At 40.0% G+C, this 25,882-nt stretch overlaps 1 protein-coding gene and 1 long non-coding RNA gene across 5 annotated transcripts in view; one reads left to right on the top strand and one right to left on the bottom strand.

Annotated features, from left to right (window-relative positions):
- The window catches only part of LOC144365653 (uncharacterized), a 19,521-nt gene extending 17,629 nt beyond the window's left edge, over positions 1-1,892 (bottom strand). The window contains exon 1 of the long non-coding RNA XR_013424352.1: positions 1,626-1,892. This is a non-coding gene — a long non-coding RNA (uncharacterized LOC144365653). The remainder of the gene's footprint in view (positions 1-1,625) is intronic.
- Slc19a3 (solute carrier family 19 member 3) lies at positions 1,610-25,882 on the top strand. Of its 4 annotated transcripts, none has more exons than XM_040267960.2 (6): positions 1,610-1,693; positions 17,240-17,391; positions 20,089-20,890; positions 22,137-22,329; positions 23,934-24,075; positions 24,683-25,882. In XM_040267960.2, exons 2-6 carry the CDS (start codon positions 17,242-17,244, stop codon positions 24,839-24,841), a joined length of 1,446 nt encoding a protein of 481 aa, XP_040123894.2. In that variant the 5' UTR covers positions 1,610-1,693; positions 17,240-17,241; the 3' UTR covers positions 24,842-25,882. The 4 variants fall into 4 exon arrangements, with proteins under 4 accessions (XP_040123894.2, XP_040123893.2, XP_040123892.2 ...); XM_040267959.2 differs by lacking the exon at positions 1,610-1,693 and adding an exon at positions 8,736-8,860; XM_040267958.2 differs by lacking the exon at positions 1,610-1,693 and adding an exon at positions 8,752-8,973.

The following is a 25,882-nucleotide window of genomic DNA, read 5'->3' as shown; positions in this document are numbered from 1 at the left end:
TCCTAATAAAGTTCCTCACCTCACTGCTCTTCTTCTGCCCTTGTTTCTGTTCCTATTCAGTCTCCCCTGTAAGGTGAAGGAAGAACCCCAAGTCTCAGACCCGAATCCTCTCATTCACCAGATCCACATTCTCACAGGATCTTCTATTTTTCTTTTCCACTGCCCTAAATACTTCCTAACATACCATAAAATTTATGAATTTATGTTTACAATTGTTCCCTCTACTGCATCCTGCCCTCATCCAGAGTGTGAATTCCTCAAGGCAGGTATTTTGAACTCTGTTCATGGATGAATCCAAGCATCTAGAACAGTTTACAGCACATAGCATTTACTGTATAAATAACAACTCCTCCTCCTCTCCTTCTCCCCCTCCCTTCTCCTTCTCCTCCTCCTCCTCCTCCTTCTTCTTCTTCTTCTTCTTCATCTTCTTCTTCAGAATTAAACCCAGGGACATTTACCACTGAACTACATTCCTAGTCCTTTTAATTCTTTTTATTATGAAACAGGGTCTTGCTAAGTTGTTGATTGTCTCACAAAGTTGCTAAGGCTAGTCTTGAATTTATGAACCTCCTGCCTCAGCCTCCGAAATTGCTGGGATTATAGGCATGCACCACCGCCCTGCTAATAAAGAACTTTTTAGTGAATTTCTTTTAAAAACTAATTTTTATTATGGAAAATGCCAAACATACACAAAAGTGGAGATAGTACAATAAATTTCTCTAAGAACCACCATCCAAGTCAACAATTAGAAACATATGACCAATCTCTTGTCATTTATGACCCCACCCATGCCCTTCCCACCACTGGATCACATGGAATAAAATTTAGATCTCACCATCTTCTTATTTGCAAAGTGACCTTTATGTTGCTATGAATGAATTCCTTCTCATCTCTCTCTGACTTAGACAGTGGCTATGAAAGAGAGAAACAGACGTAAATTTCTCTAGATCCCACTGGAGATCATCTCTCTTGGAGAGGTCTGGGGGAAATCAGGGCATCTTCAGCTCCCACAAAGTTTCACAATGTTCTCTGGGAGAGGGCAGTAATTTGCAAAGACAACACATTGCACAACAAGTAGCTCATAATCTACGGACTTCTCATAAATCATCCGAGGGTGAGCACGGAAAATCCAAACCAGTGGAACAGGTATGCAAGACACCTGGAGGACTTTTCACCAATCTTACTTCTGCTAGTGACCAGTTGAAATCCGTCAATGTCTATGTTTAGAGTGTTTTTAATTCCATCAACAGATAGATAAAAAGTTACTTAAAAAATTTCCATTTAACCAATAGCAACTTTTTATGTTCTAAAAAAAAAAAACTTCGCTTAATAAGAAGTATTACTTTAATATGAGTTATTTGTATCAAAGACTCTCAAAGGGCCATCCCACCCCACTTCCATTAAACATATGCACGCCCATACACACTGATTAAAAACTTTGGTTCTGGAGCCAGGATGTCCCAGCTAAGATCTAGGCTTCTCTACTTATTAGCTTTACTTCTTTCTTCTGTGCAAAAAAGGGTTCTTAGCTAAGTTCGGCGTAGGAACCTAAATTAGCATATGCAAAGTTGGGGCGTGGCCTCGGGTCAGGAGCTCCTTGGCGGCCCCGCCCCCGCCTTCCTTACCTCCTGGGTCCACCTAAGGCCGCCCGTGGTTGGTTGTTGGGGACAAGTGAGCGACACCGCTTCTCCAGGTAGGAACACCTCTGGGTGAGTTAATTGGAGAAACTCCTGCGCCCCTAGGCGAAGCCCTCTCCCCTCAGTTTGGGGCTAACTGCAGCTGCGTTCAGCGGGACCTGCAGGCTGGCCAGCGCCTGCCGGGTGCGGTCGCCCTTTGGGTTCTGCCGGCCCTTGGGCTGGGTCCCGCCCGGGTCCCGCCCAGCCAAGTCTGGCTGGAACTCTCCCGTGCAACCATCTGGAAAAGCAGATTAAATAGAACCACGACTCTGGTCAAAGTATCAGCAACTCCCAGGGTCACACCCTGTTTCACAGTTTTCAGCTGAAAAGAAATTTTAGCACAAAATTCCAAATCCCAAACCGAAGATGGGGCAGAGGTCCTTTCTAGTGAGGAAAAGAAAGGCGAATGTGAGATTAAGGGAACCTAGACTCAATCGAGAACTGCTTTGATTGAAACTAAAAGAAAACACAACCACGTCTTGCAGTAACACTCCAGGAAGAGATACTTGATCATCAATTAACATTTATGACATCTATTAATCAGGTCAGAGTCACCAGCTAAAAATGCATGAAGGTTGGAGCCTATGACGCGCTTCAAGTTTGAAAATGATGAAGAAAATAATGGTTTTTAAAATTACTTTCGCAGAGGTGATTGGTTCTTACCCAATATTAGAACCCAGTATTTTCTGCTAAAGCAAAATGTGTTTCTTTATTAAGGAATTTGTTTTAAATAGACCAAAACATAACTAACATTCCAGATATATTTTTCTTCACACTGTCTTAGAAGTAGCTGAAATGGACAGAAATACCAATTTTGTTCAGTCATATTTGATAACAGAACAAGAAGTTGGGTAGGGGAAATGTAATTCAAGAATGTCCAATTACAAAATTACTGCAATTTAGCTTGGTGGTCTTAATTGGCTTTATTTTGTATTCTAGTGCAACACTTCACTGTAACATGGAGTAAGTGTTCCAATGGGCTGAGGCAGAGAAAGAGTGAAGAAAGCACAAACAAAACCAAGAATCCATGGGTCAAGTTAAAGTCCTTTAGCAGGTGGGGACAAAGGCAAAAGAACAGAAAAACAACTGATTAGCTAGCATCAGGTTATTTCAGGTTACTTCTTTTATGGAAGAATTAAAGCAGAAGGAACTTCGTTCTGATCAACAACTTACTTTCAGCTTGGAACTTGGGCTTGAGTGACTCCATTTTTATTTGTAGCCTCTCTATGAGACCCTAAGTTAGGGAGCTTCGCCTGAAACAGTGAACTCCTGTATCTTTGATTTAACAAGTATAACTAGTCAAAGATGAATTTCTTGGCCTTAGCAGTTAAGGTAAAGTTATCTACTGTGTACCTTTCTGAGATTACTGTCCCTGGACTTTGCACAGAATTACCAATTCTGGTTGAATTTACACGGTGTGCCTGCATGAGAAGGAATGGGAAACAGGGTTTATAGAGTATCTATTATTTGCTAAGAACCTGATTGAGCACTTCCCAAGACTGTCTTGTGATGGAGGTATAAACACCTGCATTTTAAAAGGAGGCTTGGAAAGGTTATTTACATGCCATAAGCAAGGGTGGAGCCCAGAGGAAAGGTGAGTGTCAGACTCCAAAGTCAGGCTCTTTCCACTGAACCACACTGCCCACTGCAAACCCAAACCTGGACGCAGGCTGGAGTTCAAAGTTGGTTGGGAAGGTTTGCAGTGAGGTATTAAAATGTTAAAGCTGATTTAATAATTTAACAACTAGTAGCAACTAATTTCAATTCAGAGGAATAAATAGGAGTTTATTTGGGTAAGCTGGAGACGTGATGAAAATCTTAAAAGATAATATTTTAAAAAAGGTAAAGTCATGACTCCTTTGCCAGTATAAAAATAAACATGTGTTAAAGGCTCATTAGTGAGGAAACAAGTAAGGTTGTTACAGCCAGATGGAAGGAGAATTCAAATGATGGATACAGTTTTAGAACAGGAATATTGAATATATGTAATGCAATATAGATTGGTAATATTGACACTGATATTCCATGGGCCATGGCAAAGAATGTTGTTCCTTTATTGGATAAAATGTATTTGCATGTCTATAAACAAGCATTATTTCACTCTGCTCTCAGTTATTACAGTTACAGAGCTGCAAAATAGCTTAAACATCCCATGGTTTCTCCTTGAAGCAAAAATTCTTCCCACTCCATGCCTTTGATCAAAGGCCCACACTGCATTTCCATATCTAGGTTTGGTTGGTTGACTTTCTATTAAAGGCGCACACCACTGAGTTTCCAGGATCATTCATTTCTACTCTTGCTGTGGGTTTTTTGTTGTTGTTGTTGTTGTTTGGTTGGTTGATTGGTTGATTGGAGAGCATTATTGGGGATTGAACTCAGGGACACTCAACAACTGAGCCACGTCCCCAGCCCTATTTTGTATTTTATTTAGAGACAGGGTCTCACTGAGTTGCCTTGCTTTTGCTGAGATTGGCTTGAACTCGAGATCTTCCTGCCTCAGCCTCCCAAGCCACTGGGATTACAAGCATGCACCACTGCATTCAGCTTCTTGCTATGGTTTTAATCAGAAGAAGAACTATTCAGCCAGTTTATTGAACATCTGAGCCTAATGCACACCTTTTGAAATTGTGTGAAGTGCTTTGTTTCCAACAAAATTTTTTTTTAAAATGGGATGGAGGGGACATAAAGGATTATCAGTGGGTAATAGGAAACCAGATTAGTTTTCTGAGAGTCTAAGTCACTTAGAGAAACTAAATTAGATAACTTTAATAACAACATTCAAAGGAGAGCATTTTTAATTTGCATACCTCTTTAGTTATTTATGTTTCAGAAAGACATGAATTGGTTTTTTATTAGATATGAAACTTTTATTATTGCCTCATTTATTAATTAATAGCAAATAGATGTGCATGTAATCAAGTAAACCAATTCAGTAAGAAATAAGAAAGATTCAAAATTTCATTTAAATAAATCCTTTCCTTGGTCATCAATTAAAAGAAAATATTTTTTAAGAATATTTATGAAATCCATACATTTACCAGCAAATGACATAATTTCTATTATTTTTTATGGCTGAGTAAAACTCACTGGTATATACCACATTTATCAAATTTTTTATCAAATGAAAATGAAGTTTTATAGAGTGGGACCATTATAAATAGATAGCTAATGAAAATTTTCAAATTTGATAGTCAAAATGATTTATTACAAGTTATTTCAAATCTTCCCTTTAATTTTTTCAGTGTCTACCTTTTTCCCTCTATGTTTCTTATAATCCAATCTCCTTAGTTTGTAATATGAAAAAGTAAAATTTTAAGTTGATATGTCCTTTATATAATTGGCTATATATACCATCATTCCCCTCCATCCCATTCCTCTGGACTAACTTTTCTTATGGAACATTGAATGTACAACTTTTAAACTGGACACTCTATAATTTAAATATAAAATTTGTGTTGTTTTTTAGTATAAATTAAAATGTAAAGGGTTTTTTTAATATTTAATATTTTTCATCTCCCACAGAACTACTAGACATAATAATTTATTTAATCAAAATGAATATCTAAATAATTTTCAAAATCAAAAAATTATGGTATATTTGTTAATGAATTCATGTAATTTATTATCTTCAATTTTTGTTTTAATGTTCTTTGCTGCAAGAACTCTTTTGAAACTCTTTGTATGTGTTAAGAACTCCTGAAATTTGGGATCAGTAAATTGGAAAATAAATTACTCAGGATTTGGGAAATTTAGGTATAAAATTTCTCGAACCTTCCCTGCCAATAAAATTCAGTGTGAATTGTTGCTGTCTTGCCCTCATATTTATTGACAGACTTGGAACATATTTTAATAATAATAGTAGTATTCATAATAATATAGGAGACAATACTGTTCATAGTAAAATATATCTAAATAAATTTTAATTTGATTAAACAATTAAAATTTTTATTATTTAAATGGGGAAATGCAAGATTATTTATACAAAAACTGTATCCAAACAGTAAGGATCAAATCTTTACCTCTTTAGCAAGAGGTTTTTTGCTTTTTTTTTTTTAATATTTCAAAGCTTTGGTTTTTTTATTGATTTATTTTTTAATTGGTGCATTATAGTTAACAAGAAAAGTGGACTTTATTGTGATATGTTTCTACGTGCCATAGGAAGTGAGGAAGTTGGGTTAACTTTATTCTGCCATTCCACTCTTTTTCCATTTATCTTCCCTCCCCTCCATCCCATCCCTCTAATTCACTCCCTTCTGTTTACATGATTCCCCTGCTAGGCTGCTTTTTAAAAATTCATATTTATCCTAGTTTCTGCATATGATTTTATGAATCTGGCTTATTTCACTCAGCATTATGTCTCCCAGTTACCTATACCAGCAAATGCCATATTTCCATTCCTTCATTCTTCTTTATGGCTGAGTAAAACTTTGTTGTGTATACATAACCACATTTTCTTTATCCAGTCTTCTATTGAGAGACACCTAAGCTGGTTCCCTAACTTGACTATTGTGAATGTGCTGCTATAAACCTTGATATACCTGTATCTCCACAGTATACTGATTTTAGGTAAATACTTTGGGGTAAATACCAAGGAGTGGGAGAGCTGGGTTATATGGTGGTCCATTCCTAGTCTTTTGAAGACTGTGCATGCTACTTTCCAAAGTGGTTGCACTGCTTTGAAGTCCCACCAACAATGTGTAAGTGTACCTTTTATCCCACATCCTCACCAGTATTTATTATTATTTGTAGTTTTGATGATTTCCATCTAACTGGAGTGAGATAAAATCTCTATAATTTTGATTTGCATTTCCCTGATTGCTAAGGAAATTGAGCATTTTTTCACATATTTCTTGGCCATTTGCATTTCTTCTTTTGAGAAATGTCTTTAATTCTTTTTCCCATTTATTGATTGGTTTATTTATTTTTGTTGTTAATTTTTTGAATAGTGTGTGTATGTATATATATATATATATATATATATATATATATATATATACCTATATTCTGAATATTAATCTCCATCAGAAGAGTAGTTGAACAGATTTTCTCTCATTCTGTAAGCTTTCACTTCACGTTCTTAGTTGTTTCCTTTGCTGTGCAGAAGCTATTTAATCTGAAGCCATCCTGCTGATTTATTATTGCTTTTATTCCTTGAGCTTTAGGAATTTTGTTAAAGAAATCAGTGCTGTACCAGTATTTTGGTGTGTTGACCCTGTTTTCTTCTAACAGCTGCACAGTTTTCTGATCTAATTTCTAGGTCTTTGATCCATTTTGAGTTGGTTTTTATGCAGAGTGATAGATGAGGATCTAGTCTTATTTTTCTATATATGGATATCCAGTTTTCTCACCACCATTTGTTAAAAGTGCTGTCTTTTCTCCAGCATACTTTTTTGGCACCTTTGTCAACAATTAGATGACTGTATCTATGTGCATTTATTTCTGTGCCTTCTATTCTAATCCATTAGTCTCCATGTCTTTTTATGCCAATACCATGCTGCTTTTATAATTATAGCTCTTTAACAATTTTAAATCAGGTACTGTGAAATCCAGCATCACTCTTATTGCTCAATATTGCTGTGGTTATGTGTGAGTGTGTGTGTGTGTGTGTGTGTGTGAGAGAGAGAGAGAGAGAGAGAGAGAGAGAGAGAGAGAGAGAGAGAGGAGAGAGAGGGTGGGGGGAGCTAGAAATTGAACTCATGTCGTAAGCTTCCTTGCTTTGGCTAATCTGGCTCTTTTTTTCTTCCATATGAATTTTAAGACTGCTTTTTCTCGATCTACGAAGAGTATCATTGGTATTTTGATGGGAATTGCATTTACTCTGATTATTGATTTTGATACTATGGCCATTTTGATAATATTTGTTCTGCCTATCCAAGAACATAGAGTTCTTTTCATCTTCTAAGGTCTTCTTCAATTTCTTTCTTCATTGTTCTATGGTTTTCAATGTGGACATCTTTCACCTCTTTGGTTAGATGATTTATTCCCAAGCAATAATATAATTTCTTTCTTTCCTTCCTTCTTTCTTTCTTCCTTTCTTTCTTTCTTTTTGTTTTTGTTTTTGTTTTGTTTTTTGATGCTATAGGAAAACTATTGATTTTTGTATATTGGTCTTGTATCCTGCTACTTTGCTGAATTCATTCATCAGCTCTAGAAATATTCTGGTGGAACATTTTGGATTTTCTTAGAAAGTATTGCATGTTGTCAGCAACAGAAAATTTGCCTTCTTCTCTTCCTCTTTGTATCCTATTGATTTCCTTCTCTTGCCTGATTGCTCTAGCTAGAGTTTTGATAACTATATGAATAGGAATAGTTAGAGTGAACGTCCTTGTCTTGTTTCTGATTTGAGAGGAAATGCTTTCAGTTTTTCTCTGCTCAATATGATATTAGCTTTGGATTTGTCATATATAGCCTTTATGACACTGAGGTATGTTTCTTCTATCCATACATTTTCAGTGTTTTTTACATCAGTAGGTGCTGGATTTTGTCAAAGGCTTTTTCTCCATCTATTGAGATGATTTATGATTTTTGTCCTTGCTTCTATTCATGTGATGAATTGCATTTATTAATTTGATAGGTTGAAACAACCTTGCATCACTGGAATGAAACCTGCTTGATCAGGTTGTGCAATCTTCTTAATGTGCTTTTGAATGCAGATTGCTAATATTTTATTGAGAATTTTTTCTTCTGTGTTCATCAGGGATATTGGTCAGTAATTTTGTTTCCTTGATGTGTCATGATGAGCAAGAAGAGAGAGGGTGAGAGTGTACCATAGTGTTGAAGATGGTAAGAGAAACAGAACGGATAGGTACAATTAGTACAGGATTTTACATACTAAAAAAAAAAAAAAAAAGCCAGGGTTAAAGGCTACAGAGATCTTATAATGTTCCTGTCATGTAAAAATCTCTTAGGATGGTTCGATGGAACCTCCCAGGCTGGCTGGAAGAGCAGCTTGTGTTCGGGGTGAAATGGCTTGTCCCAGGGGCCAGCTGCGGGTAAGCCTGCCCTCCCTTGGGCACGAGGACCAATTGAATCTTGACTAAGGAGAATGCCCTGCACTTCTGGTGCAGCGAGTATGCGCTCACTTGCTGTTTCCCCAGGGCGCACAGCACTCGTGCACAGGACCCTGTTCGCCCCAGCACGCTACTTCTTCGCAGTTGCAGCCTCCTCACGCCACAGCTGTCACTGTGGGTCTGAGTCTCCAGGGCTTAATCTCCGGGAGGGCGGCCACAGGTGTCTTGCTGTAGGCGGGAGTGTTAAAGTCCTCTGCTTAGGTAGATGTCCCGCACCATGAGTCTCAGTGAGTACAGGGGCGCGCCACGGCTCTGGGAGTCCCGGGAGAATTTCCCCCAGCTCTGGACCTTCCAAACTGCCAGGCTGTGGCTGGTGCACCGGGAAATGGTCAGACCTAAGGCCACCCGACTCTATCATCCAGCCTGTTGCAGTTCAGAGCTGCCAGCGGGGCTGGCCAGACAGTTTTTCCTGGGCAGATTTGGGGGCTGAGGAGAAACAAGAAGGGAAGCGGGGAGTGGGGAGAGATGGAGACTGTTGAACCTTGAAGATGTTGTTGAAAACAGGATTTTCAACATCGTGCGTGGAGACCTTGCTCCTCCGTGCACACATAGGTGGATCCCGGTCCTAGCTCTCACCCTCTCCTGCGGGAAGTGCAATCTGGTCCCGAGGCACTGGTCAGGCGGGTTTGTGGCACCATATTTAAATCTTCTTCCGCTCAGACTCAGTATCTGTCTAATGGTCATGTCGAAAGTTCTGGAGACCTTTGTGATCCTTTCTCCCCACCCCCTGCACTCAGGAAGGGTCTTCCCCCTCCCCCACCGAGCAGCCAAGTCTCCTCGGTGTAGGTAGAATCTGTTTTTTCCTTTGGGGTTCCAAAAGAGGGTGGTTGCTGAAGGGCGTGGACTCAACGTTGGAAATGGGGTGGGAGACCTTGCTGTGACAGGTCAGTTCTGAAGGAGGAGGAAAGGCTCCTGACAGAGGAAGAAGGGGCATTGTGACTGGGATTTGCAGCAGCTGGCAGCTGGAAAGAGCAGAAGTTCAATTTGAAGTCAGGACAACAATTCTGATTACAGAGAGAGATAAATTTAGCGTACAGGAGGAACAGGTAACCCATTCTCTCTGAATTAGTTTAAAGAGTGTTCTACTTGGCCAGACTTGCTAGACTTGTTAGCCTGTCCTAGCTTTGATTTATGGGCACTATTTCCAATCTAAACTTTCTGGGACAGACCGAGATTCAAAGATCTTGCTCTGTTTTGTGATTATGTAGAAGTCTTGCCCTGTGCTGAAATTTGAGATTAACCTTCATAGTTGTTCCAGTAGCCAAGGTCCAAGCTGAGAGGGTTGTGTAGGGGGAAATGGTGCATTTGCTTAAAATGAGGAATGAGTCACATGTGGTATAGATACAGACTTTAAGTTTCATTGTTTCTAATTGCATATATCCATGTAACTCTACCCCATCAAAACATAGACTATTTAATCAAACCAAAAGTTTCCCTCTTCAGTCAGTGACCCCCAATCTCAGAAATGATAATTCTGATATCTGCCTAAAGTACTGTGGTTTTGTCTGGAGACTTGATACAAATATAATCATATAGCTTGTCTTTTTTGTGTCTGGGTTCTTTTAGGAAGAATGGTGTTTAAGATTCATTTGTTCTGTTCCATGTATTAAATAATCTTTGTTGAGGTATGATTTGCATATAATAAACTGTACATTATAAGCATGCAGCATGTGACTTTGGACAGCAGTTTGTAACCCTCTCTACAATCAAATACAGAGCATTTTATCACCCCCAAAAGTGCCTTGTGCTCTTTTGCAATCAGTTCTTTCCTACCCCTTACTCCAGGCAACAACTGATCAAGTTTTTATCATCATAGATTAGTTTGATTTGCTTTAGGACTTTATGTACATTTTTGTGTCTGGATTCTTTGGGACAAAATATCCTGTTTTCAATATTCACCCAAGTTTTTGAAGTAGTGCACTATTTTTTTTTTATTTCTCGTTGCTATTAGTTGTTAATATACACCATAATATGTACATTCCCCATTTAATGAACACTTCAGTTGCTTCTTGCTTTTTTGTTGTTATGAATATACCAATTTTCTTGGATAGACTGAAAATAATTTTCCAAAGAGTTGTTTATCATTTTACATTCCCACAAGCAGTGTATACAAATTCAGTGGCTCAAAGTCTTTGCCAATATTTGGTTGCTTGTCTTTTTGTGCTTAGTCATTCTAGTGGTTGTGAGATATTCTCATCATTTTACCTTGTGATTCCTGATAATTTACTATATTTTTATGAAGCATTAAGATCTTCTGCTCATATTTTATTGTTGAATTTTAGGAATTCATTATTTATTTGGACACAGTTCTTTTGTCTAATGTCAGCACTAAGTTTTAAGTGTGCACCTTCCCTTAACGTGTTTTAAAGGGTATCTCTGGATGAATAGCTGTGAAATCCAGTTGATAGTGTAGTCCTGTCTCTCCCTCCCTCCCTCCCTCCCTCCCTCCTTCCCTCTCCTTCTTTTATGAATCATTCTTTAAGTTGCCTGGATTGCTAACCCAGGCCTCCTCCAGCAACTTGCCTTGAGTTAAGCAGACTGCAACTCTGCTTTATTTGGATGTTTTATTCAAAATTAAATTCTCTATTTTAGTAATAAGTTGATAAAAGGCATAATTGTTGTTATACTCTGCTATCAGCTAAAAGCAAATATTTTTATTTTTAGTAATCAGACTTTTAGTTTGCTTCTGTCTGATGAGAGGCTGGACTGGCAGTATGGAAAGCTGAAAATGTAAACTCCTTAGAAAACGTAACTACTAGGAAATATGCAGTGTTTGGTCATCTTCCCAGGTTGCTCTCACGAAGCTGAAACTGGTGGAAGTTCCTGAGTGGTAGGAATGTTTGTGTTTTTCACAATGACCCGTGGATAACTCTGGGTCTCTGCTAATGAGCTTATCTTAGAGTGAGGCCCCTAGACCTAGTCACTGGGGAGACCCAGTGATTACAGATTAGAGGGCTTGAATTCCAGGAAGTGGGGGTGGGGGGGCTGGAGATCAAGGTCTGAAAACTCTTGAACCATAAGCTCGGAAGAGCTGGCTTGCTGGACACACAGATGCTGGTGGGTTGGCACCCCTTATAGGGAAGCATTGGAGCTCCATGGCCCCCATACCTCCTCCTGGCGTCCATCCTTCATCTGACTGTTCATTTATGTCCTTTGAAACAGCCCTTATAAAAAGCCAGCAAACCATCAGGTACAGTGGCACATGCCTGTAATCTCAGTGAGAGGCAGGAAGATGGTGAGTTCCAGGCCAGCCTGAGCAATTTAACAAGACCCTGTCTCAAAATTTAAAAAAATGAAAAGGGCTGGGATGTAGCTTAGTGGTAGAGCACCCCTGGGTTCAATCCCCAGTACCAGGGAAGCAGGGGCAGGCAGTAAATATGTTCAGGGGAGCTCTTGGAACCATCACAGAAAATTAACTGAACTCAAGAAGGGAGTAGTGGGAACCCAGTTTACAGCCAGTCTGTCAGAGCTATAGATGACAGCCTACTTGCAGCCTAGTGGGACTGAGTCCCTAACCTGGGGAATCGCTATCTACTTTCTCCAGGTGACAGCCTCAGGACTGAGTCGAATCAGCAGACACCCAGTTGGTGTCCAAAGTGTGCCTGGTATGAGGGGAACACCTGCCACACCTGTGGCCCCAGCATGATTCTGCCCTGTGTGCAGAAGCAATAAAACAGCTGGCTTTTCCTTCGGAACACACTAAGGCTCCTTTGTCTTGGGACAAGTGACATCTTTTGCATATGTCTGTGGCTCAGCTGCCCGAACCCTTTGGAATTTTGAGGCTGTAAGATTATTATTTTAAATGATCAAGCTGTTGCTCTCATTTGACTGCAGTAAAGCTCTGGGGAGGAATGTGAAGATGGGGTGCCCCGTCAGGCACCCTGTCTCAGGGGGCTGGAGTGATTAGTGGAGGGGGGTTGGGCTGGAATTGGGTGGAGACTGGGGATTCTAGACAGCTTCCTTGAACGTTTTTGGCATCTGGGTTGATTCTGACAGTATCTTCTAAGCAAACATGGGAGGGGATTTGAAGAAGAGATTCCTTTCCACTGTCCTCCTCTCTTGGAAAGACTCAGTCAGCTAAGGCTCCTCCTGGGTGGAAACCCTCCCCCACACAGGGCTTCTGGAAGCCTCCTGTGATGCCAGGATTCTGCGGTTCTTGGCTTTTAATAGTTGCCTATTCCACACAAATGGAATACACCTAGAAATATCTGCAGCCACAGAGTTTTGTTGTGTATATAAACACAAGTTACCTACGGGTTAGGAAATAAAGACACTGTCCGTACCTGAAATTTAGATAAGGTGCAAGTTGACTTAAGTTCTCAATTAAGCACATAAGCTTCCCCCAATAAATACATGGCCAACACCTGAAAACGTTTATGTGCACAAGTTGGGGAAGGGCATAATGTACACAATAACTCTGTAAGTGAAAGCTGACTAAAGGAAACTCAGCAGTGGAATTAGTAAATGTGCTCTAACCTGCTCTAGTAGCTCACTTCTGGGATCCTGGCAATGACGTAGTCTGTTATGCTTCCTATTTTCAAAACAGAAGAAGAAAGATTTTTTCCCTCCAAACCACAGAATTAAGATGGCCAATGAGTACATCTTGCAGTCAATGTAAGAATTAAGTTGCCAGGCACGGAGGCACACACCTGAAATCCCAGCAGCTCGGGAGGCTTTGGCAGGAGGATCATGTTCAGAGCCAGCCTCAGCAACTTAGCAAGGCCCTAAGCAACTCAGTGAGACCCTGTCTCTAAGTAAAATACAAAAAAGGCCTGAGGCAGGGGCTCTGTGTTAAAGTGTCCCAATTATGTTAGTTTCAAATATGGTATTATTTCTTACTGAAAGGAAAAAACAACTAAAGGAAGTGGTTCAAAGTGGAAAAAAGTCAACAACATGGTAATAATTGGAAAAAAAAAAGAGAAGAGAATAAAATGAACTCTTATACCAAGAAACTACAAGCATGTAAGAGGTGACATAAAAAGAAATCTTCCCAAGGTAGATGAAAACAAAGTGGTGAGAAGCCACTCCAGGCAAACTTGAACCAAGTCAAATACAAAAAAAAAAATCTGACATTTTATAGGAAAGAAAGAAAAAATCTGAGCCTCTTACAATGAAGTAGCGTTAGATATCTTAGCAAGGAAATTATCATTCTTCTACCAACAATAGGGAAGCAATAAAAATCTGTGGCCTTGTTTGGAAATGCCCAAAATAGACAGAGTTGAATATGGAATGGTAGGACACTAAGGTACCTGGGGGAGGGCTGTGGCTTTTTTCATAAGATGAGAAACAGTTACTATTCTCCTGCAGCCAAAGGAGAAATGAAAGCCAGAGGGAATAAGAATTGTGCTGGTTTTCACATCAGAGCTGGGACTTGGACTCGGTTTTTCTAATTCCAGCCTCACTAATCTTTCCTCTTACCTTATATCAAGAAAGCCCAGCGCTATCTGCAACATTCCAATTCCATTGTTTTATATTGTGTTTTTCAGACTGTGGTGTCAAAGAAATCCAGTGAGTTGCAAGCACACTTTTTTTTTTTTAATGAGGCAAAAAATAGTAATTATCAGAAGGCATTACAGAGTACAGTCAAGTTTTTTTCTGCAACTTTTGTTTAGGTTAGCAAAAATATATAAACATACATATGTGGTCACAATATACACTAACATACTGTGGGACACAGTCACTGGGTTAGAAGCAGCAGAAAGCCAGGTTCAGTGGTGCATGCTTTTAATTCTACCAACTCAGGAGGCTGAGGTAGGAGGATCAAAAGTTGAAGGCTAGCCTCAGCAACTTAGCAAGGCCCTGTCTCAAAATAAAAAATAAAAGGGGCTGGGGTATTTAGCTCAGTGATAGAATAGCCTGGGTTCAATCCCAAGTGCTAAATAAAAATAAAAATGAAAGATGGTGATAGATATGTAATGACTTCCATGTATTAGTGAGACCATAGGCTACAAGCTCCCCAGGAGAAAGAGTTAATGGTCTTGGTGCAGCCAAGGTTGCTGTCCCATTTTACAGATGAGAAACTGAACTGCAAGGTTCTTGCAGAATCGAGGATCTCCCTGGTCTTTCACTGATGAAACTTGAAAGAGAAGCTCACCCAGGAAAACCAGGCAGCACTTATTCTCAGCGGGGCAGGGGTCGGGGTTGGGGTAGTTATCCCTTCTGCAGTTCTGCCGTCCCCGGCTCCTATACCTTGCCTGTTCTTAACCAAGCAGTCTGGAGTTGCTGGTTTATCCCATTTATTCAGCGTCTTCCTTGAGGGCCTACCATGTATCAGGCACTGTCTGAGACACTCAGGGTGCAGTAGTGAACCGGACAATAGGCCCTGCCCTCCCGGGGCTCACACTCTAGGGGACATCTGTTATATTTTTCTGCTTGACCTTCTCAGCTATATCTAGATGGGCAGCAATATCCCGAGCATAAGGAGACAGTTCAGGAATCCAGGGGCCTTCTGACAGCCGGCAGCCATGGGAGTAGTCCTAGGTCTCTGCGATACATGGAGAAGATGACTTGGAGTTGGCTGTCCAATCCATGGTCAGCACAGACGGACAGAATGTTCCAGCTGTGGAGTCAGCACATGCCACCCCATCAAGATCACCCTTCAAAAGATGACCTTAGTAATGGACTAGCGAGGATGCCCTTTCCTGTGAGAAGTTCCCAGCAAACCCAGCGGCACCCCAGGAAGAAGAGAAAGCCCATGATTTCTGGTGTGAGGGAATAAGCCAAGGACCGTCAACCCCGATTTGCCCTGGACAGAACTTTTACACTGTCATCATTGTTCACTGTTGTCACAATCCTGGTTCCAAAATCTGATCATCTTGTTCTCTACACTGTTTCTTAAAAAAAATGGTGTTTACCTTATTTAACTTAAGAGAAAAACCATGCATCTGTTTGGAGCCATGTTGTGACAAAGCTGGGTAGGTGACAAGCTTTGGCGTGACTCAGCAAGATCCTATGCCTAGACACCTGGAGTTCCACCCAGGAGACTAGTTCTTCTGGAAAAAGCACCCTTTTACCTCTCTCTGGCCCACTTTCAAACCTTCATAGCCTCTGGAAGCCTCTAGATTAAGCCACACATGTGATTAAGCCACAAACATGTGGACATGTTTGTGAAAACATTTCCTTTCCTCACTGTGAAAAGAGGGTGTCATTAGTTACCCGCTGCAGCAGAGGGGAGGGGCCACAGGAGTGAGGCCAGTGGAGTCGGGGGAGCATCCTAATGGGAGCTGGGGACACCTAGCTTCAGGACTTAACCATGTGGTTTGAATGTAGTCATTGAACATCACGGATTTTCTGTACAGTCAACTCAGAATTTGGGGAAATGATGTATTTTATAGTTGCTATGAGGCTTTAATAAGATAATACACAGAAAAGCATCCTACAACAGGTTAGTTTCCTTCTTGTGAATATTCTCAGAAGTTAACCACAATCAGGACCACCAAAAATACAGCTAAGCTGAATCTCAAACATGAAGGCATAGGAATGAGTATGCTTGCACACACTGTAATCATCAAGACAAAACAAATGTTTTCAAGTTCAGCCACCATAAAATAAGGCTAGTTTTGTTTGTTTGCTGTGGGATGACAAATGAGAGCCTCTTGTGTTATATGTCTGAAGTTTGAATTTCAGGTAATTTCTGTGCTAGGAAAAAGTATAAAGTATTAATTGACTACCTGCCCACATTGAGTGGTGTGAAACCGCAGGATTCAAGAAGAGCCCAGTTACGATGAAAAGTAGAAGAGCTAGAGGTGTGGCCAGTGGTGGTGGGCTTGCCCAGCATTCACAGCCCCAGTGCCCCCCAAAAATAAAATACAAATAAAAAGTAATAGCCTACCAGTGACAAAAGTCAGCAAGTCAGGTCTTTGTCCAGTTTAATCTTCTAACTGAAGAATTATAAATTCTTAGAAGATGGGACACACCTAACAAATATCTTGGGTATTTATTCTGTGTCTAGCAAAATGCTAGGCAAGTACAGTCGGCTGGAGAGGTGAATGCATGAATAAACAAATGCTGCCCTTGTGCGGACAGTCTCGGAATCACTGCCCAGTGGAGTGGGCAGGGAGTGGAAGGTTGGAGTAGCTCCACGTGTTCTCTTGGAAGTGCTTTACCTGGCCCATGTACACCAGTCCACTGGCTAGCGCTTTCCTTAGGTTCGTTCCTGTGTTGGCCCACTGCTTCTCAATAACTACTAGCTACTTATAACCATTGTTGCTTCCCTCAGTGATAATTAAAAAGAAGTTAATTGACAGAGGAGGGCATGACTGACTCACCTGAGCAACATTTGAGAACACCTATTCATTATTCACCTTTTTGTTTCAACACAAATGGATGAAACTCTAGCCTTTCAGAAAACATGTAGAGGGTCCCCAGATGGAGCTCAGAGATAGAACAGTTGCTTAGCATGCATAAGGCTCTGGTTTTGATCCCCAGCACCTCCAAAAAAGAAAAAAGAAAGGAAGAGATTACTTAATTTTTGCTTTGTTTCCATTTGATTAGCCATGGATTGTTTGAGAACTTCACCGAGCAATTCCTGGATTTATCCCACTGTGATCCTCTGTTTATTTGGATTTTTCTCCATGATGAGACCCTCAGAACCATTCCTTATCCCATATTTATCTGGACCAAATAAAAACCTGACCAGCACAGAGGTAAGTTAATACACATACACATAAACTTCAGTTTTACAGGACTTGAACAAGGACATAGGTCTCATTTAATTTGAAAACCTCAGCGAGTTCCATTTTCATAGTACTTATCATACAATAGAGTTATGCTTCCTCCTCACATCTGCAAAACTAGGCAGCCAAGCACGATACCTGTATAATAGTCCTGACATTAGTCTCAATGCATAGGAACCTTTCAGATCTTTATTGTCTTTATTACACTTACCCTAAAAAAAAAAAAAAAAAAAAAAAAAGTCAATTCTAAGCACAGGCTCTAGTCCTAGTGAACTGGAAGGCTGCTGGGTATAAACAATATCTAATAGAAAATTTAAATATAATTATGCATCACATAACAAAGTCATCGAAGAATCTACATGATAGTGGTCCTATAAGATTGCAAAATAGTTGAAAAGGCTGAAAACTTCCTTTCATCTAGTGATGCCATGGCCAACTTAAGTCACAGCATAATGCATTACTCTTGTGATTGTATCAATGTGAGTATCAACAAATCTACCACACTGCCATCCATATAAAAATATAATGTGTATAATTGTGTACCATATATAGTATATGTATTTTTCCTTCCTTCCTTCCTTTCTTCCTTCCTTCCTTTCTTTCTGCTGGGGATTAAACCCAAGGTGCACTTCCGCTCATCTATATCCCCAGCCCTTTTACTTAAATTTATTTATTTATTTTTGTAGTTGTAGATGGACATCATGCCTTTATTTAATTTGTTTATTTCTGTATGCAGTGCTAAGTCTCAAACCCTGTGCCTCACACGTGCTAGGCAAGCGCTCCACCACTGAGCCACAGCCACAGCACCCCCCCCAGTCCTTTTTTTATTATTTGTTGTGAGTGAGGCTCTCACTAAGTTGCTCAGGCTCTTCAAACTTGAAAGTCAGTGAGATCACAGGCATGTGTGTGATGCCTGGCTATAACAATTCTTCTTTTTAAAAAAATCTTTATATATTTTTATGTGGTGCGAGGCAAGCACTCTACCATTGAACTACAGCCCCAGCTCTAATACTTCTTAATAATAATAAATGACTTCCTGGTTTATGCATTTACCACTTTGTGGCTTTTAATCACTGTTTTAGAATATAGTCCTACTTGTAACAAGACAAGTATGGAACAGCATGCCCGGGACCACCAGCAGCAGCCTCCTACATCTTTATTGCTTGTGTGTGTTTACGTATCTCCTGTTTGCCACCATCTCTTGACCACATCTTTTTCTCTTGAATGTAATTTAATCTCCTGGTGTTTTGTTCATCATGTCCTGGGAGCTGTAGGCTATACCATATATATGACATACCTAGGCATGTAGTAATCTATGCCATCTGGGGTTGTGTAAGTACACAAAGAAAATTGCTCAATGAAAAGTGCTCAGTGATGCATTTTTCAGAATATGTCCTCATTGTTAAGTGACACATTCCATATTTCTTTAGGTTGTTATTCAGTTTTAAAACTATTAAATAGGGATTGCAGTTGTGGCTCAGTGATAGAACTCTTGCCTAACTTGTATGAGGTTTGGGGTTCTATCCTCAGCACCACATAAAAATAAATAAAATAAAGGTATTGTGTCCACGTACAACTAAAAACAATTTTTTAAAAAATTATTTAGCAGCAGGTGAGACATTAACAGCTTTCTCTCCCATCACTCCCTCCTTCCCTAGAAAGCCAAATTCTCTTACTTAAAAGATCCGTCTCACTGGACTTGGGTGGCACATGCCCATAACCCAGCAACCTGGAAGGCTGAAGCTGGAAGGTGGCAAGTTCAAAGCCAGCTTCAGCAACTTAGTGAGATCCTAAGTAATTTAGCAAGATCCTGTCTTAAAATAAAAAGAGCTGGGGATGTAGCTCAGTGGTTAAGCTCCCCTGAGTTCCATTCCCAGTACCCTCTCCCCAAAAAGATTCTTTTTCTTTATAATGAATGCAACCAGAAAATGTCCCCACCGGCCAGAAAAGTATCCTGGGCTGGTTTTACCACCTCCAGCCACAGCCATGAAAACGTTATGGGTGGCTCCACCTAGAGGGCTGATTGGTGCGGGTTTATTGGTGGTGAGGTGGCAGGGCTGAAAGGCAAGCCTGTTCTGTAAAATCACTTGGGGTAACGGTTTCAGTACCCCCAAGCAGTTCAGACAACAAAGGAGCCAGGGATGCTAGTCACACCTGTAATCCCAGCGAGTCATGACACGTAGACAAGAGGATCACAAGTTCAAGGCCAACCTTCTGAATTTAGAGGGACCTCAAAAGTAGTGTGCATCTGGGTTTAATCCCTAATACTAAAAAAAAAAAAATAGGAATTTTTTTTTTTTAAGACTTGGAAAACCAAAGGGGCAGGGGTAGCTTTTTAACTAATACACTTAACTGTACATATTATTAAAACTTAAATTTACTATAAAATAAAATTCTGATTACCCACTCTCCCGATATATTCTCCTGGGATACTGTAAGTATATAAGTTAGGTAGGATTCCCCCACCTTTCTTTGGTGGAGGGAAAGGTTCTGGTTGGTTTTGGACCCCCGTGGGAAAGGGGAATATCTTTTAGAGGTTACCTTAAAAATCTGTTTTCAATCATGTGATTCCACAAGAATATCTGGTGAGCTACGGAATGTGAGGTACTCACTGCAGGTCCCCTAGAGATGGCCGGGCTCATGGTCACGCTGTGTCTCACTTTGCAGATCACCAACGAGATCCTTCCTGTTTGGACCTACTCTTACCTGGTGCTGCTGCTCCCCGTGTTTGTCCTCACTGATTACGTCCGCTACAAGCCGGTCATCGTCTTACAGGGGATAAGCTTCATTGTCACCTGGCTGCTGCTCCTGTTTGGCCAAGGAGTGAAGATCATGCAGCTGGTTGAATTTGTCTATGGTCTGGTGTCGGCCACCGAGGTGGCCTACTACGCCTACATCTACAGTGTGGTCAGACCAGAGCACTACCAGAAGGTGAGCGGCTACTGTCGGAGTGTCACGCTGGTGGCCTACACAGCGGCCTCGGTGCTGGCCCAGCTCCTGGTTTCCCTGGCAAACGTGTCCTACTTCCACCTCCACGTCATCTCCTTGGCCTCTGTCTCTGTGGCTTTCTTCTTCTCCCTCTTTCTGCCAATGCCCAAGAAGAGCATGTTTTTCCATGCAAAACCCAGCAAACAAGCTTCTCAGAAGACACCAGGACAGACTGCCGTCCCAGAGGAAGACCTTAGAGGTGACCAAGAAGCAGGCAGCCTTCCCAGGCCTGGGGAGGAGAGCCAGGCCAGCAGCCCCAAGCCCAAACATGAGGCTTGGAGGAGCTGCGTGCAGTGGTTCCAGGATCTGCGGGAGTGCTACTCCTCAAAGCGTCTTTTCTACTGGTCCCTGTGGTGGGCTCTTTCCACAGCGGGTTTTAACCAGGTTTTGAACTATGTGCAGATCCTGTGGGATGACAAGGCCCCATCCCAAGATTCCTCCATCTATAATGGAGCAGTAGAAGCTATTGCAACATTTGGAGGTAGGTAAACATCACTTTATCTTCCTTTGATATGCTACATTTTAAATTCAATTCTCTAAACATTTCCAGAGTGGTAAATAATTAGCTCTGTTCAGAAGCATGCTAATTTTTTTCCAAGATTGGAATATTCTGGAAAAATGGGAGTATCATAACCTTTTACTTAATGTTTGGGTATAGGTAAAAGTAATTCGAGATCTCAGACCTTAGAACCAAATAAATTGTTATTGAATTCCTCAGGCTCCATTTCATCATTTGGACAAGTGACATAGTATTCCCTGTTCTTTCAGAATTGTTTTTAATATCAAAAGGAAAAAGATTTGCCTAAGTAATGAGTTTTATTAATTATTTTTGAAAATTCATTAAGGCTTCCAAAATCTCACTGAAAGAGTCTTGTCAATGATCTAACTAGTACTCATCCCAGCAATCCTGTATACCACCAATTTTTAAAAGTAGTTTTATGTTGTTGTTTTTTTTAAAAAAAAAAAAAAGACGTGGAAGAGGTATGAGAGTCAAGACTCTAATATCAGAGAGAAATCTGCCTTTGAAGTTTTTTCTACAATAAATATTTACAGCCTTGTAAATGGAAACTTAAATGTCAAATGAGGCTTTGAAGATATTTTTTAGGAAGTGAGGTTTTTCCACACCCTCATTCAAAAAGTTTCAGAAAACTCATGTGGTCTTTGTTTTGTTATTGTCTGTCTTTGGGGGGCTTCAGTGTCACTCCTGAAAACCAAAACTGTGCCCAAATTGGCTCATTGGAATGATTGCTCCTACCTTCCAAATTCTTGGGGGAAATACTCCTTTGTAGATATGGCCCATTCTTAGATAACATATGGGAAAATTAATTCATCAATTTTCAGTCTTTTTTGAAACTTAAATGCCTTTCACTTTGTTAAGGAGAACCACAATTACTAACCCTAATTACCATCAATTATCCAGTCTCTTGTCGATTATCCAATCTTCCTGCTGTGAGTAGGAACATTTTTGGACCCTCTGCCTAGTCTAATGCCTGGTATGTTATAGATACTAATTTAAAGTGTATGACGAAGTAACTGAGAAATAGGAAATGAAAAGAGAAGAAAACCTAGATGAATAAGGATAGATCTTCATTCAGATAGATCACACAATTTTGGTGAAAGCAATGTATTCATCTTTCAGAATTGCTCAAGAGCCAAGTGTTTGAGGTGTGTTGATGGTTTCTGTGTACAAAGTCAGTATATTGATCTTCCCCGTGTTTTGTTTTCAGGAGCCCTGGCTGCCTTCGCAGTGGGTTATGTGAAAATCAACTGGGATCTCCTGGGGGAGCTGGCTCTGGCCATCTTCTCCACGTTCAGTGCAGGGTCTCTGCTCCTCATGCATTACACATTCAGCATCTGGGTGTGCTACACTGGCTATTTGGTGTTCAAGTCCAGCTATATGCTTCTCATAACCATAGCAGTGTGAGTATTACCAAGCATTTTTTCCTCTTTTATTCCTGAAGTTCCTCTGAGAACTTCAGAAGGATTTTAATCAATTGCAATATTGAATGTAATTGCAATATTAAAACACAATATTGCAATCAATTGTGACATTTAATGATTGCAATATTTACTTGCAATATTAAATTTAATTGCAATATTAAAACTACTTAATTTTAAACCCAATACAACCAAGTCATCTTTCCGTTTAACCATTTGTTATCTGAATATTGCTCAGATTAGTCATTCAGGAAAAAAGTTCTGCTACCTTCTAAATCAAAAGCAATGATACATTGTCTGGTTTCAATGATTTTTTTTTAATTTCCAGCAATTCTTCGTGATAAAACAGAAGCAATGGTACATTATCAGGGTTTTATTTTTTATTTCCAACAATTTTCCATAACAAGGTGTAATGTGATTTAATTTTAAATGCTGAAGTTTAGATTTCATCCCTAATCTCATTTGCTGCTTCAGTAATTCCAAGCACATACTTTTCTGTGAACCAAATATTCTCGGGAAATTTATAAAAAATTGAATACTGAAATAAAGTAGATAAAAATATTAAAAGAAACGTGGTTGCCCTGATACATGGAACCAAATGGTATTTAATTATTTCTTAAAGAAGATCTCTGGGATATAGAATTTCCTATAATCTTTGCATTTTTTTCAGAGAGATGTTTTAGAAAATGACTAAAGAATGATATGGTTCATATAAGTATAGTTAAAGCTGGATACAGGAAATGTGCTTTAATAGTAACTAAAGAGATGAGAAACACTTGAATTTCAAGGTGCATGAAAAAATGTTGAAGCAACTTTATCAGGTTGATTTGTTTTTAACTTGTGAAAAGTCTTTGATAAACAATTGAGGAGACATTGAGTTAGAGCTGCAGGAAAAGCATCATGGGACAAAGGAAGGAGAAGAAACAAGTTAGCAAGTTAATTTTCCCCTGTGTTGCCCTGGCTTAATGGATAAACTCTTGTCTGGAGGTTTTCGTTGTTGTTTTTTAAGGTGAAGACTTTAAGATAGGACTCCGTTTTTTCTTTACATAAAAAAAAAAAAATTCAAAGTCCAAAGCCTTTCACCTGTATTTCAATGAATATAGTAAGAGTTTAAAAATCTATATAATTACAAATTAAATTCAGATTTACTCAATTGTACAAGCACTCAAGGTCTGGATCTTCCAAAGAATAATTGATACACCAAACTTTGTCCATGCCAGCAATTAACAGTAAACAGATAATACTAAAAAAAAAAAAAAAAAAAAAAAAAAAAAAAAAATTCACTGGGAAACAGTATCTATGATTAGATGACAGCCAATATTCTTATGTTATGAGAATTTAGGACACTCAGGAACTCAGGATTAATTTCTGGCAAGCACTAAGTTGGATAGGAGGACTTTTCCCATGTTATCCTTAATTCAGCCTTTAATGATATTTAATTCCTTTGCTCTGCCTGTCCGTGTATACTGAGGGATTTAGACAAGAAGTACAATTAACAACACTGTGTTCTCTCCAGTTGCTAGCTTTTGAAGGTAAGACTCTCCTGTATCTTGTGGTTAAAATACTTGTCTGACATCTCATGGTAGATTTCAGATCGCGGTGAACCTAAGCGTGGAGCGCTATGCCCTGGTGTTTGGAATGAACACCTTTATTGCCTTGGTGATTCAGACTGTCATGACTGTGATTGTGGTGGATCAGAGAGGGCTCAACCTGCCAGTCACCACGCAGGTAAGCTCCAGGACTTCTGTTTTCCTTCTCATGTAGTTGCTGGGAATGTAGAGTAACTAGGTTGCCTCCAAAGTTCTTCAACAGCTAACAATATTGTGATTTCTTAAATTCTTTGGCTAGGCAAACTTAAAAACACACGATTCCTTAATTATATTATAACACCATGAAGGTCGATATTTACCTGGGTAAGGGAGGTAAGAAGTAGCCTTGGGGTCTTAAATTCTTCCTTACAGACACTGCACATAAGTCAGGCCTGGTGGCACAAGCCAAGAGTTTGAGACATAGCACAAAACACTATTCCAGCCTCCAAACATGGACACCTAGATAAATCTGTAGGATGTAATGTGCTTTCACTATTGATAACAGCAGCTGGGATTTGAGTCTAGACAATCTGCCTCCAAACTAGTGACTCCCTATCCCTGAATTGCTTACATTTTCACACTTGATTCTTCTAAGATAGAAGAGCGGATTGTCTAATCAACATGACCCATCCTCAGATCCTAGGTCTGTTTCCCCATCATCCAAGCAAGCTGACAGCATCATTCCACGATGTCAATGACATAGGTGGTCAGATTTTATATGAGGCTGATTATTCGTTTTTCTCCAGTTTTTAGTTTACGGGAGTTATTTTGCAGTCATCGCTGGCATTTTCCTGATAAGAAGCATATACATCCTCTACTCTGCCAAATGCCGAAAGGAAGTACAGAGCCCAGCTCGGCCACAACCAGAGGAACCCAGGAACGTGGGCATGGCGACAAAGCTCTGACCTTATTACATCAACTGTGGTTGTTTTCAAATCAGTGAATGGAAAGGCAGGATTTTGAGAAGGAGAGCTTGAGACGGGTCGCCACGCATCGACACGGTCTGCAACTATGGGCTCCAGGGAGCCTTTTCAAAACCACAACACAAGCTCAGCTTTGAAGCAGATGTCTGTGAGCCCAGCTGAGCTGTGTGTAGTCAGCAGGACCCATCACAGACGAACAGCCCATGTTGGGGACCCCCTTGAATAGCAGTAACTGGAAATTCTAGTTCCAGTCACTTGTAAGAACATGCAAACGGCATGGAAACAAACCATAATCTTGGAGGTGATGTTCTTGTTACTGAGCAGATATACCAACTGTGCTGACCTCGTTGCTTGGCTTAGATGCTCATCAGATCTAAGTATTCAACACCTGGGACATTGTCTTGTCTGGTGAGCCATTTTTCTTCCTCTTCCCGTGAGCATGTCTCCGTTTCAATTCTGCAGTTCTCTGAGAGAACAACAAGATCTGGTCCCATTTCTAAGGGCTGCTCTTGGACTTTGAAAACAGTATTATTCACAAGCTCTGATTTGATGATTTTGCCAATTTAATTTTTTTTCATAATTATTTTTTTATTTTGTGCTCTGCTGAGATTTTGTGTTGAAACTCTACCTCAGGAATAGCTCTGTATACCCCTGCACGTCCAGGGGAAGATAGTCACATCAATTCTCAGTGGCCTGGGAGAGGCAGGGAGCTTCCTTCCCACCATGACCCCAGATAGATGTGGTAATGCTGCATCAGTGGGATATCTAAAAGAGAACACTGTACAGGGAATTTCCAGGGGGTTTCTAGCAGTATTTATATATATAAATATATATAAACTTGGGGGAATTAAACACCTAATTTGTATTTATTTATTCTTTATTTTTTGGTGCTGGAAATTTGAACCCATGGCTTCCTACAGGCTAAACGTGAGATCTACCATGGAGCTATACCCCCATCCCAGAAACACTTAATTTTTAAAAGGCAGAGCTTGTGCTAAATAAAGTGCATTTAAATTTTTTAAA

The sequence above is a fragment of the Ictidomys tridecemlineatus genome, chromosome 7 (assembly GCF_052094955.1).
Source record: "Ictidomys tridecemlineatus isolate mIctTri1 chromosome 7, mIctTri1.hap1, whole genome shotgun sequence".
Lineage (NCBI taxonomy): Eukaryota > Metazoa > Chordata > Mammalia > Rodentia > Sciuridae > Ictidomys > Ictidomys tridecemlineatus.
This window is presented reverse-complemented; position numbering and strand designations above follow the sequence as displayed.

What these genes read in the sequence shown, in the direction of transcription:
- Slc19a3 (XM_040267959.2), top strand. Translation starts at nt 8,749, where the DNA reads ATGCGCTCACTTGCTGTTTCCCCAGGGCGCACAGCACTCGTGCACAGG. An exon ending in AGCTATTGCAACATTTGGAG is followed by an intron (nt 20,891 to 22,136) that starts GTAGGTAAACAT and finishes TTTTGTTTTCAG; the next exon opens with GAGCCCTGGCTGCCTTCGCA. An exon ending in ACCTGCCAGTCACCACGCAG is followed by an intron (nt 24,076 to 24,682) that starts GTAAGCTCCAGG and finishes GTTTTTCTCCAG; the next exon opens with TTTTTAGTTTACGGGAGTTA.